We start from the raw sequence: 14,017 nt of genomic DNA on the forward strand, positions 1-14,017 counted from the left end.
TCCAATCTGTTCCAAATGGTAGGATGCCATCAGTAAAGTAGAACAGCTGATGTTCTGTGGACTGTCCACATGGTCTAAGTAGTTTGGGGCCATATTTTAACTGAAGGGCAAATCCATAAGTATGTTGTCCACACATGGAACAAAACTCTCTCCATTTTTCCTTAATAGGGATGGAAAAGAACTCACTTCCTGGACCAGTGGCTACCACGTACCTTAATGTTGCTCTGGGACACTATGCCAACAGTTCATGTTCCTACTGCTTTGGCTTTATAAGTTTTCCTTTTATTTCTTCTACCGGGTAATTGCTAAGCTTTCTTTTTTAACCTTGTTATATAGAGGAACATTTTTATGAATGTTCTAATATTTTCTCCAGTGCTTCCATGTGTTGAGAGCAGATTGAGCGTCTCTAAAGGCTTAGTCGACCATGTTGCTAAGACCAGAATGGAGAATATTTTTCATAGAACTTAGCCATGAGGAGAACATAGAATATGGCAGTTCTATGGGGTCACACAGAGTGAATATGGTGTGTGTGCCCTTGTGCATGTGTGTATGTCTGACTCGTGATAGAAATGAGAAGGTATTATATTTTATCATCTTCCAGCAGAATGTTATTAGAAGGGAAGAGGTTGAAAGTTCAGAACACAGTCAATGCCTAATTGAAAAAGGCTCTGGAAATGGAAATGATAGCCCCAAAAGGACTGCAGTAGTTCAGAGATGAGAAATAGAATCACATAAAAGCATTTAGGGACGTCCTTGCCCAGCTTATGATGACCATTGCCCTGTTGATCCATGACATTAAAATACCAAGTTATTTTTTTTGTTTTGTATTAGATATTGCTTTGAAATAAGTGGGAAAGCAGAATTTTGAAAACCTTTTAATTGTTAAGAAAATTACATGTTACTAATATTAATGTTTAATATCAATTTTTCTGGGGAAAGGGCTTTTGAAGAGCTCTGAGGTCTTTTAAGAATTGTGTATGAAATTAAAAAAAAACTATTTTGTATTTTGTTGTCATTACACAGAGAATAGGCTTATCTAGATAAACTCCAGTGTTTTTTTTTTTGTTTTGTTTTTTTACTATTAAAATGGCCTTGGGGCTGATGTGAAATTAATTCAATTTGTCTCTCTCTCTCTCTCTTTTTTTTTCTTTTGGTTATAACATAATGTGGTTCATTTTGTTAGCAAAAATACATGCTTATTTGGGCATTTTTCCCCTATAAAGCATTTTAAGGGAATCCAAAGATTTTAGAACTCATATATCAATTTATTAGTAAGCTCCTAACCTTGATTTAATAAATTGGCTGTTTGGGTGGAGTAGGGATGGCACGATAGACTAAATCTTTTAGAAAAGAATCTGTGCTAGATAATTTTTATTTTGAAATTCTACTTTTCTGCTTGCCAGTGAAATATGAGTGATTGTTTAACATACCTACTTTGGCACCATGGTAATTTTTCTTTTGGCTTTTGGGAAGTTCAGATTTTATATATCATTAACATACAATTCAAGGAACGTTTACTTAAACCTTACCGTGCCTGGTACTATGAGAATATCAATTTAAATTAAGCACAGTATCTACTTTCAAGGAGATCACAGTCAGTAGAGAAGCATATCAATAGTAGGATGTAATTTTGTATCAATAAAAAAAATGTATAAATGGGGTGATTCATGGGTGAATTGGGAATTATGAGGCTTCTAGAAGATGATCTAGAAAGAGGTTATATCTGAGCTCAGATTTAAACAACAGCTTGGTAAATATGTTAATATAAAAATATAAATTTAGGAAAATCAATGTTATGTATAGTTAATGAAATGTTTCCAATTTTTAAGGCGCAGCTTTGACACATATGTGCTCAATGGTGAGCAGTACAGGTGTCTACACAGAGCATTTTCTAAGCAAGCTGATAGGGTTACAAACTGTCCCAAAGTACATGTTGCCTTTCGACTCTTAGAAGTACTAGAGGAAATGTTTTCCTTTTCTTTTTTTATTTTTCTGTGCAGGAGCCCTGTCCTGGTTTTCCAGTGCAACCATCGCCATGTGATTTGCTTAGACTGTTTCTACTTATACTGTGTGACAAGACTTAATGACAGGCAGTTTATCCATGACCCTCAGCTGGGCTACTCTCTGCCGTGTGTGGGTAAGTCTAGTACTTTTTTCTTCTCCATTTTTAATGCTAATTAATAACAGAAGAACTATTGATGCAAGACTATCTTAGGGATACTCAATCCCCTGCCGAGGGGTTGAAAATTCAAATATCTATTTGATCCCTGCTGAGCAAGAAACAGTGTTTGCATCACAAAAATATAAAATACGAAGGTATGCAGAAGTTATGTTGAACTGGAAAATGCATCACCTGCATAAAAGTATGGAAGATAAATCTTAAAATATTATTCAGCCGAGGTGCACAAAGTATGTCTATGGATTCACCCTACAAGTTACAGATTACCATGGATCTAGAGCAGCCCTATCCACGTTTTCAAATTGTATACCCTTATTGCTAAAAATTTTGAGCACATACGCATATATATGAAAAAACATATATTTTAAAGGATTTTGAAGAATGAGATAAAGCTGAAATATTTAATATTTTCAGTTTTTTTATCTTTCAACATTGAAGAACATTCTTTACTTATATTACTGTTGTTACATGTATTTTTTTTATTGAGGCGAAATTCACATAACATACAGTTAACTATTTTCAAGTGCCAGTTCAGTGGCATTTCATGTTTTCACAATGTGATGTGATGACTATCAACCATCTCTAGTTTCAAAATTTTTTCATTATCCCAGGAAAATACCCCGCATTCATTAAGTAAGCGTTCCCAATTTCCCCTCACCTCTGTCTCTTGGCAACCACTATCTTCCTCTGTGGATTTACCAATTCTAGATACTTCATATAAAAGGAATCATGCAATATGTAACCTTTTGTGTCTTCCTTGTTTCACTTACCATAATGTTTTTGAAGTTCATCCAACTTGTGGCATGTATCTTCATTCCTTTTTATGACTGATTAATATTCCATTATATGGACATACCACAATCTGTTTATCCATTTCTTTGCTGATGGACATTTGTGTTGTTTTCACCTTTTGGCTATTCTGAATAATGCTGCCAAAAACATTTGTGTATTTGTTCCTGTGTGCATATATGTTTTCATTTCTCTTGGATGTATACCCAGGAGTGCAATTGCTAGGTCATATGCTAATTCTATATTTAATCTTTTGAAGAACTACCAAACTATCTTCCATAGCTGCTGCACCATTTTGCATTCCTACCAGTAACTTATAAAGGTTTTTATTTCTTTACATCCTCTCCCACACTTGTTATTTTCCTGTTTTGTTTTTAATAGCCATACTATTAAATTTGGAGTGGTACCTCATTGTGGTTTTGACTTGCATTTCTTTAATGACTGATGATGTTTAATATTTTCTCGTATGCTTGTTGGCCATTTGCGTTTCTGTTTGGAGAATACCCAAGACCTTTGACCATTTTTTGATTGGGTTGTTTGTCTTGTTGCTGACTGGTAAGAGTTCTTTATGTGTTCTGGATAATAGACATTTATCAGATATATGACTTGCAAACATTTTTCCTATTCTGTGGGTTGTATTTTTACTTTAATGGTAATATCCTTCAATACATAAAAGTTTTTAATTTTGAAGAAATCCATTTTATCTATTTTTTCTTTTGTTGTTTGTGCTTTTGGTGTCAAAGGTAGGAATCCATTGTCAAAACCAAGGTCCTGAAGAATGACTCCCATGTTTTCTTCTAATAGCTTAGCTTTAATGCTTAGGCCATTGATAACATTTTGAATTATTTTTTATATATGGAATGAGATAGGGGTCTGTACTTCATTCATATATATATATATATATATATATATATATATATATGTATAATCATTGCAATGTGAGTAAATATGCTTCACTGATTTTGAAAATTGTGGTTTGAAATTGTGATACCTTGATTCAATGGTCAGATTTTAGGTTTAACTTATTTCGGTACTTAGTTTTAATGTTTTTTTGATCAAGCTGAAAAATATAACTCAAAAGTATTTCACATTTCCAAATGGAAGAAGCTGATTGCATTGTTGACTTTGTAAATCATGATACTCATTTTTTGACTGTATTTGCCAATAATGCAATGTTTATCAATTAAGACTCACATAATGCATGATCAGTATATTAAGGAAAACTCACTGAAAGGTTTTGGACTTTTATATTTTTAACAAAAGCATTCAAAAGTTAGTGAAATATTTATTTTCAGATTGAAAGATTCTATTTTTCATGGGATAATTTTGTACTGATAAACTCTCTTCCTTCACAAAACCATGTAGCATGGAATATCCATTTTCATGTTTTCTCTTCATACTCAAGGCACTTCTAAAAGTTAGTTTACTTCTCATGTAGCTTTAAATTTTAAAGCATTAATTGTAGGAAATTTCGAACATACAAAATAAAAAAAAAATGTGCAATCACTCCCTTCGTACACATTAGCCAGGCTTTCTAGCATGACAAGTTGTTCTAGGCTTTTCTCGTAATTCTTGCTACTTTGGATTTTTTCTTTGGAACCCTTTTAAATAATTTTTGTGAGTGTATCTACCTCATCACCTGTTATTTAAACATAATTCTCCTTAAAACCTTGCTTTTCTTTTTTTAAATGCCACTCACTACCAAGAACTTACCTTCCCTAACACCTCTTTTAATGTTTAACAGCAAGAAGGAGAAAGCTACATATTTGTGGATTTTGTTATTAAAAGACAATGTATCCAGAATAGAGTAACACACATTTTCTGCAGTTCTTGATGATTGAAAGTTATCAAAAATATCTAAAGATATTTGAATTGCAAACCTATTGCTAACGAGATATTTATAAAAACTGATACATAGGCCTGTACTAATCTCCACACATTAGCAATATTGACTGTTACCTACAATAAGGAACCACTGGAGGGCTAGCGTCCTGTGTGGGATGTGCGTTTTAAAGCTGGATTCACAGACTTGGGCACCACACCCCACCCCCATAACAGTGAACTGAATGAATTTGACTGGGCCACCAGTGTGGTCACACATTACAGGTTGAACTAAACAATATTGTCTTTCAATTTTTTTGTGTGCACGGACAATAATGTGGAAGCTAAAATTAACCTATTTTTATGTAAAGTTTTCCTATTCTTTGATTTTTAATGAGCTTTGGAAACCAGGAAAAAAGAGAAGTAGCAAGTAATCACAAGCTGAGACAAGTTACAAACAACCATAATGACTTTCAACTGTGTAGTAAACTTCCTATGCTGTATAATTCATTTCAGTACTTGTTTCTTTATGTCTTCAACAATGTTTTAATACATATATTCAAAATTGCTTATTACAAACTACAATTCAGTTTGTCACAATATTGTCATGTATTATTTCAGCCTTTTTTTTAACTGTGAACTCAGATTATAAGTGTTCCTCATATTAGATGAAAAGACGCTTTCAAATGTTATTGCAGAATTTTTGTTTTATTTTGTAAGAAACAAACTGGATTGTTTTGAACCTTGCTCAACAGAGACTCTCTAAGAGTCTGCATTTTAGGACTCCCACTGTCCCCTCAAGACACCCTCTTTGCAGGTCATAACATGATATATCCCACACACACACCAGGGTATGAGAAGTTCCAGCATCAGCCGGTACGTTAAGTCCTAGTAAAGACTAATTTTTTCACATTTTAAAGACTTGAATAAGTCTTACTATTACCTCCTCATAAACCAATGAATAACTTTGCACATATCCTGAAGTGTACATAGAGAATCAGAGAAGCCAAGTTCAAATCCTGGCTTGGAGATTCACCACCTTCGTAATGTAGGGCAAGTTACTTATCCTTGGTATGTCTCTTGTTTCATTTTAAGCTAAAATGGAGATAATACAGTAGCGACTATTTTATACATTGTTATGTGGATGGATTAAAATAATGCCATATAGAGTGCCTTTGCATTAAATGCTGAAGACTGCAAGCACATAATGAATACTGGCTTTTGTTAACTCAGTTGTTATGTAAGCATGCTGTGTAAGTATTCCTACAGACAGTATATGTAATTTATTTGCGCATATATGTGTGTGTTCATAGAGGAACATACGTTCAGACATTCTTTAACTGTAGGTTGGTGTTTCCTATTGTCCAGTGCATAAATCAACCATTTACCAAGCAGTATACGTCTGTCCATCCATCTGACCATCTTTTTCCCTTGGTTTATTTGACTTTGCCTTGATTCATGGAGTGTAAAACAAGACACATAAAATAAACTAGTAAAAAAAAAACAGAAATAGAAAATCAAGGCTTTTCAGACTAAGGATAAAAATAGCAGACTATCAGAAAAAAGAATTGATTGAACTCATACTATTTCCATGGCATGCTGTTCTTTCATGGTGGAGTTAATTACAAGGTTATATCAATGTCTATAAATCTTGTAAATAAAACTTAATACCGTGTATGACAAGCAAAAATGATGGCTAATTCCACAATGGAACTAAGAATGCATTGAAAGGTCAGCTTTATGACAGCTGGATTACTCAGGCAAGGCTCAGATTCTATGTCAGATCCATTTGGCAAAGAAGGTGTATCGCTGTTCATGTTGATCATGGTTCCATTGAACATTTCCTTGATGGCTCTTTCCTGACCTCAACAGTCTTGTGTAGAATGTCTGAACCTCAAAGGCCCCAGTGTTACCTTTGGTTTTTAGAAGATCAGAAGTTTCTGGAAGCTCAGCTTGTGTGCGTGTGTGTGTGTGTGTGCGCGCATGCACGCTTATTCTTTTATTGCTCATGGTTTTAACCTGACTGAATATTGTTGGTTCTCTGAAGAGTTGTCCATTTATCTTTCCACCATGGTGGGGCACCTGGGTGGCTCAGTTGGCTAAGCGTATGACTTCGGCTCAGGTCATGATCTCGCAGTCCCTGAGTTCAAGCCCCGTGTCGGGCTCTGTGATGACAGCTAGGAGCCCAGAGCCTGCTTCAGATTCTGTGTCTCCCTCTCTCTCTGACCCTCCCCTGCTTGCTCGTTCGCTCTCTCCCTCCCTCTCTCAAAAATAAATAAAACATTTTAATAAAAATAATATCTTTCCACCATGGCATTTTGAAATCTAGTAAAATGGTTTCAGGGCCCCATGGTGGCTACTAGCCATTTTTAGATTACGGTTTTTCCAAGAAAATTAATCCCAAGATTTATTTATATAATCAAGGGGCATTTTATTCGTAAAGCCACCACTTCCTTTCAGTGACAAAGTTCATCTCTAACCACAAGAGATGGTTACACTGGCACTGGAATCCGTAGCTTTAAATCACTCTTTGACTTTTCTGATCTCAGGGGTCTGCGTGAAACTGTAAATAGGGTGGATTCATTGGTAGATACATATTTGCTTGGTGATTGTGTTTCTACTTTGGCAGAGGCCAAAGGCCTTTCTGATGCTTGCAAACTAGAATGGATTATCCCACTAGGATGGCATGGGTGTTATTCAAAGCTAACACAAAGGGGTGCCTGGGTGGCTCAGTCGGTTGAGTGTCTGACTCTTAACATCAGCTTAGGTCATGATCTCAAGGTCCTGGGATTGAGCCCCACATTGGGCTCCATGCAGAGTGTGGAGCCTGCTTAAGATTCTCTTTCTCCCTCTCTCTCTGCCTCTCTCTCTCTCTCTCTCTCTCTCTCTCTCTCTCTCTCTCTCAAAATAACAAAAACAAAAAGCCAAAGCTACATCCAATATCTGTACAGATACAGATCAGTGTCAGATACAGATATCTGTATCTCACGCACAGCACTATTCAAGAGTGCTTTTCCACTCTTTGAGTTAAATACAGCACTTTATTCCTCACCCTCCCACAATCCATACAAAACAGTCTTTCCCCCAAATCCATCATTTGTTATCTCCAGAGCCCGGAAAACAAACCACTCGCTAGTGTTTGAATAGTGACGTTATGAGGGGGGAAAATGAGATCAGTTTTCTGGTACTACAAACTTTATGTAAAAAATAGAGGCCGTAAGTTGAATTGGTAAACTATTTTTCTTTTTTTTAATTTTTTAAAATGTTTATTTCTTTTTGAGAGAGAGAGAAAGAGACAGAGCAAGAATGGGGAGGGGCAGTGAGAGAGGGAGACACAGAATCCGAAGTCAGAATCTATGTTGACAGCAGAAAGCCCGATGTGGGGCTCAAACTCGTGAACCTCGAGATCATGACCTGAGCCAATGTTGGACACTTAACCGACTGAGCCACCCAGGCACCGTTAGTAAATTATTTTTCAAACTACACTGGTCCCATAGAAGCCACAGAAAAGCTAGACAAAGCATCTATTTCTATTGCTAAATAACACACACATCAAATGTTTTGCTAAGAGTCTCTGTATAAGTTCACATTTCTATATAAGTGTCTAATACCTCTTTACCACGAATTCATAAGATGTTCTTTTTTCCCATAATCTAGTCTTTCAATCCTTTTTCAAGATCACTGAACTAAACATATTCAAAGCTCAGTTTTAGACATATACATTCTTCAAGGTATGGCTAGCTAGTCAACAACGAACCAACGTTTTTCATTATCATAATTACGATGACAGACAATTAAAAGTGGTGTAAAACCCTTTCGGGCACAAACCCTGATTCCTTTGTGTGAGCTTCTCATTTGACCAGAAATTTTGTCATGCTTTGTCAGAGTGGGATGCTGAATTTTATTTCCCTGAGAGTAGAAAGTAAGTAATGATTAGGACTGTTACTGGCTACTTACTGTATATAAGGTGCTGCTCTAAGTGCTTACATACATGCGTCCATGTAATCCCCCAAAGACCTATTGAAATGGATATTGTCATTCTTCCAATTTTATACACGAATTATTTAAGGCTCACAGAAGCTGATTAAAGTGCACATGGTATTACAGCTAATGGATAACAGAGCTGGTGTTCAGTGCCAGCTAGTTGTGGCTCTAGAATGTGTGTTTTTAAAACATGTATGAGTAGAGAAGCCAGTAACCACAGTTAAAGTACTATTTTGAAAGTTCTATGGAGGGAACTTTACAGAGGAAGAAGTAAAGCCTTAGTATTAGGTACCCAGGATCACAGGAGGAATCAAGCTGTTGCTTCCATCCAGGTGTGGTTGACCCCAAAGCTCCAAATTCTCTCCATTCTCCCACCCTGCTTCCCTCTAGGGACAGTGCTTCTCAACCCTGGATGTACATTTCAATAAAACAAAGTTAAAAAAAATTCAATGCTCATCCATGCCTCAGGCCAATTAAAAGAACCTCTGGGATGGCCCCCAGTATTTGTTAGAGTCCCCCGCTGAAGAGTCTAAGAACTACTGTGGGGGTGAGCATTCCACAAGCAACAAGGTATTTTCAGTGGGAGACTGTAGCATTAATAAGCACAAAAATACTCCCTCTGCCCTTGCCTGTTTTGTCCATGAGTGATTTGATTTGCCAGCCAGCATAGGATTTTCAATAAACGTTGAAGTTGAAAATAAGATCAGCAAACCCAGCCAAAATGGCCTATATCCAGAGCCTCTGAGAAACTCTTGCATGAAACTATGGGCTTTGGGAGAAACTCCGTAATTATTTTGACATATTTGCTATCTTTTCTTCTGTACCTGCTATTATGAGAATTCCATATAGAAATTATTTTGAAATGCCAAAGCACTGTTTTCATCTGCTCTTAACCATGAGTATCACTCACACAACTGAATGGAGCTTTGTGAAGTTAGGTTGATTTATTTTGGAGTGCTGTTCTACAAGTACATGCTGAAGACCATGTAGAACGGATTCACCTCTAATCCATTATGGTCCCTGGCAACATGGATTTCCTGTAGCCTTGGGGTGTCTGAGGGCATCGTTCCTGGTTTCTCTGTGACATGCCGTTACCATGGCCACTGGCTGTACTGACACCATCCAGGTACAGGTGCATCCCCGACTGTGTCCTCAGTGCTTTCTGTTTGTTGTTACTCTTCTCCTCCCAGGTCACATTTTCATGTAATTCCCATTTTTATATACCTTAGAATGACATTTCCTTTCTATGTAATATGTCCACTCAGAAACTGCAGTCCATTAGGGCCCTTAGCATCCTTGTGGGCAACATGAGGCACAAGGCAGATTGTCCTGGTCCTTTTGGGATACAGAGACCTTCTTGATGCCTACAGAGTCAAGGCTGGTTTCTGGATAGCTATTTGGGGAACTAAGCATAAAATCCAAAATACATTTTCTTTTGGCTTTCGATCATTGCTCTTCCAAATACACACACATAATCATTTCAGTATAATTACTAAAACCACATAGAAAAGTAGGGAAATAAATTAAAAGATAGGTCACCAAAGAAGATATGTGCATGATCAATACACATTAAAAGTTTAACATAATTAGTTGCTAAAGAATTATTCATTTAAAGCATAAAATAAAATATGGATGGACATACATTCAAAAACAGGCAAGAATGTAAATTCATATTTTTCTAAAAAGCAATTTTGCACTCTATAAATGAGCTTTAAAATATTAACAAACTGCCTAGAAACTTATTTATACACACATTGTCTATATATCTGTCCAACTGTGAAATACACAGCCCCTTTGCTTCCTAGCTCCCAGATCTTGAATAATTGTGATAGATGGCATGAAAATGGCAGCACCAGGATTCAAGAAGCTGATAATCTTGCAGTCCAAAGCTGATCTTCTTTCTTTAATTGAAAATAAATCAAATTTAGGAATTTTCTGAGATTAATGCTAAACTTTGTGGTTTATTGCAGGGAGGGGGTGGTGATTTAGAAATTTTGACAGTTTGTCTTTGATTTGAATGTATGAAAGTCAGAATAGTAGTATACCTTTTCTAACAAAAGCAACACTGACAGGGTGCCTGGGTGGCTCAGTTGGTTAAGAATCCGACTTCAGCTCAGGTCATGATCTTGCAGTTTGTGAGTTCAAGCCCCGTGTCGGGCTCTGTGCTGACAGCTCAGAGCCTGGAACCTGCTTCAGATTCTGTGTCTCCCTTGCTCTTTGCCCCTCCCCCACTCACACTCTGTCTCTCTCTCTCTCTCAAAAATAAAGATTAAAAAAAATTTTTTAATAAAAAGCAACACTGAAATCACAGAATCAAGGTTTACACTCACGTCATGATTCAGTGTGGGTCAGCTGTGACACCTCTGCCCCATGATATCATTGTGGGACTCAGATTCTGTCTTCTGCCACCTAGTGTTTCTGTCACCCCCAGTGGCCTCTGAATCCCCACGAGATCCTTTTCTTGCAGTCCAAGCTGGCAGAGGCAGGGAGGGTGGGAGCCTCAGGCTGGAGTTTTTGGACACCGGGCCTGGAAATGGGGCACATCACCTATTACACCTGAGCTACACGGCCACACCTAACCACATAAGGGTGTGTGTGTGTGTGTGTGTGTGCGCGCGCGCAACAGGAATAACTCTCAGTCAAGTGGCTCTGTCATAGGGAATGACTGTCCATGGACAGGGACCAGAAAAAGAGCTGTAGGACAGAACCGGTGGTGTCCAGGAGCTCATTCTGGCTAGATCGACAGGCATCGTCTACTGTCCTGTGTTTCCTCTTGGAAATGCTGCCTAACTCAGCGAGGACAGTGGACTCCCACATTTGTTTGGTGTGCGTGTGAGTCTTCAGGGTTTTACAGACGAAGAGAGTCTGCACACCAATTAGAAATGGTGCCAGCAAGTCTTCCTGTATCTTTAGGAGGAAGCCCATGCCCAAGGAGACTATGCCTTCATCCTTACTTCGCTTGGGTTTCTCCTTTCCAAGCTGCCTTTCATCTTTTCTTGCAACTTATTAAGTGGTTAAAAATAAAATGACATTTTAGAAAAACAGAAGCAAGGTGGGAATGTTTTCAGTAGCCAGCAGAGAATGCAAAAATAGTTTATTTCCACCTATTTCCACCCTGAACGCTTAAAAAGAGCATTCTACCTTTGTTTTGGAGGAGCGGAAAGCAGACCGTTTTTAACTCTCAATTTATTCTTATCCAAAGAGTTCTAGAAAAATGCCTGTGATTGTTCAAGATAGCGACAAAAGTTGTTCAAAACAACGGTCTTTAGACTTTGTGCTTCTTTTTATTAAAATGTATTTATCCAAATTCCTCTCCCCAGCCTTATTGGCAGTTAGCACAATTTTTGAGCCTGTGCACTTGGCATTATCAGTACAGAGGGTGCTCTCCTGCGTCCGGAAGGATTATAATCATGTCAATAGAATATTAATTGACTTTTAAGTATACCATTGTAAATGGTTTGATGCATTCTTAAATTTATTACAAGACCTCTTATGCATACACAACAGTGCTTAACCACTCTGGTATCATAGATTTGTAGTTATTGACAACCCCTGGGATCGTGTCCCAGATCAAAGAAACACCAGCATCCCGGAAGCCCCTCGGGTGCCCCTCCCCACTCACAACCTCCTCTCTCTTGCTCCCATGCAACTATTATCTTGCCTTTTGTAATATTCATCTCCCTGCTTTTCCTCGTAGCACTGCCAGCCTAGGGACATACACCCCTAAAAATGACAGTTGCCTACTTTTAACTTTCAAATTGATGCTGAAAATGTTCTGCCCAGTTTCCTCCACCAGAAACATCAAAATTCCCGTTATGCCCCTGGTCAAAAAACTCGAACACCTGTACAAAGTATTCCAGTATTTCGGATGCCCATTCTTCTCTCTGTTACATATGTTTTGTTCATCGCACTAGATGGAGGCTGCTTATGCTTATCTTCCTCATCTCAGTTGCTATCCACTGTGAACAGGTTTTTTTTTTTTACCTTTTTCACCAGATAAATTCTGAGTTCACACTCAGAGATATAAAAGCCAATGATAAGAGGGACCCTGAAGAGTTACGTAGGCAAGTTGGATCAATTTTATTGCAGTTTGGTGAGAATAAGAGTCTTATACCCATATTGTGAATTTTACAAAGCACTGCTCACTATGTTAAATGTTCTCCTCCATTTGTCAGTCCTTCTCTGTGCCACCATCCACAGGTTTGCAGTACATTTTCTGCTGGTTGCACCTCAGCCAGCGCACGGCTTATATCAGAGCATTTCAGTTGCTGAGAACCACCTAAAAAGCTGATTATAGCTGCCAAAGAGGCTCTCAGCAGTGTGTAGAGTTACAGACGCAGGGACCAAACCTTCTGTGCGCTGTCTAGTGTCTCGGAAAATGAGAGTGTGCTTTATCTTTATGAGCTACAGATTTCTGGAGCTAGCCGTTTTGGCCTTTGGGGCAAGAAAACTGAAGTGTATTTGCAACAGAAATTTCTTTGGATGTTCAAGTCCGCATTTCCTGATTCAGACAGGTGTTGTTTTCTTTTTCTATTTTTTTTTTTTTGTATATTTGAGAGAGAGAGAGAGACAGAGAGAGACAGAGAGTGAGCGCAAGCAGGGGAAGGGCAGAGAGACAGAGACAGAACGTGAAGCAGGCTCCAGTCTCAGAGCTGTCAGCACAGAGCCTGACGCGGGGCTCGAACTCACGAGCGGTGATTTCATGACCTGAGCCAAAGTTGGATGTTTGACCCACTGAGCCACCCAGGTGCCCCAAAGAGGTGTTGTTTTCCTTCATGACTTACCCCTTCTCCATCATCATCCACAGGCTGTCTTCAGTGCCTGCTGGTGCTGCGTTCAGTTCTAGATGTTACTCTGGCCACACACGCACGTGCGCGCGTGCACACAAGCAGTAACTGTGATAAAACTTTATTCTTCCTCGCTGTGTGATGTCTTGTATTAATGAGACTTCATGCATAGAAATTGCTATGAGCTGCTGACCTCCAACTATCTTTGAAATAATTAATAATGTGCTTAGAGGGGTTGATTTACATATTCATGAGAGTTTATATCATTTGGTTCCTAAGCAGGACAGTGAAACAATTTAGTGTCTTAAATGCATACCAATTTAGCAAGGGGAGGAGTGGTTTAATATTCTAATGTCAAGATGGAAATAAATACATGTAACACCTGAACCAAGCAGTTATGTTACGTATTTCTGGTAAAATCCAAATGCCTGCCAGATCATCTTCTATGTCCTACCAC

At 38.0% G+C, this 14,017-nt stretch overlaps 1 protein-coding gene across 1 annotated transcript in view; it reads left to right on the forward strand.

Annotated features, from left to right (window-relative positions):
• PRKN (parkin RBR E3 ubiquitin protein ligase) overlaps positions 1 to 14,017 on the forward strand; it is a 1,084,792-nt gene that overhangs the window by 657,017 nt on the left and 413,758 nt on the right. Inside the window, exon 6 of the mRNA XM_047101957.1 lies at positions 2,001 to 2,137. Within this exon, the coding sequence (XP_046957913.1) occupies positions 2,001 to 2,137 (137 nt within the window). The remainder of the gene's footprint in view (positions 1 to 2,000; positions 2,138 to 14,017) is intronic.

This window comes from Lynx rufus, unplaced genomic scaffold (assembly GCF_022079265.1).
Source record: "Lynx rufus isolate CCGP_SWC_20201006 ecotype Redwood Valley unplaced genomic scaffold, mLynRuf1.p SCAF_6, whole genome shotgun sequence".
NCBI lineage: Eukaryota > Metazoa > Chordata > Mammalia > Carnivora > Felidae > Lynx > Lynx rufus.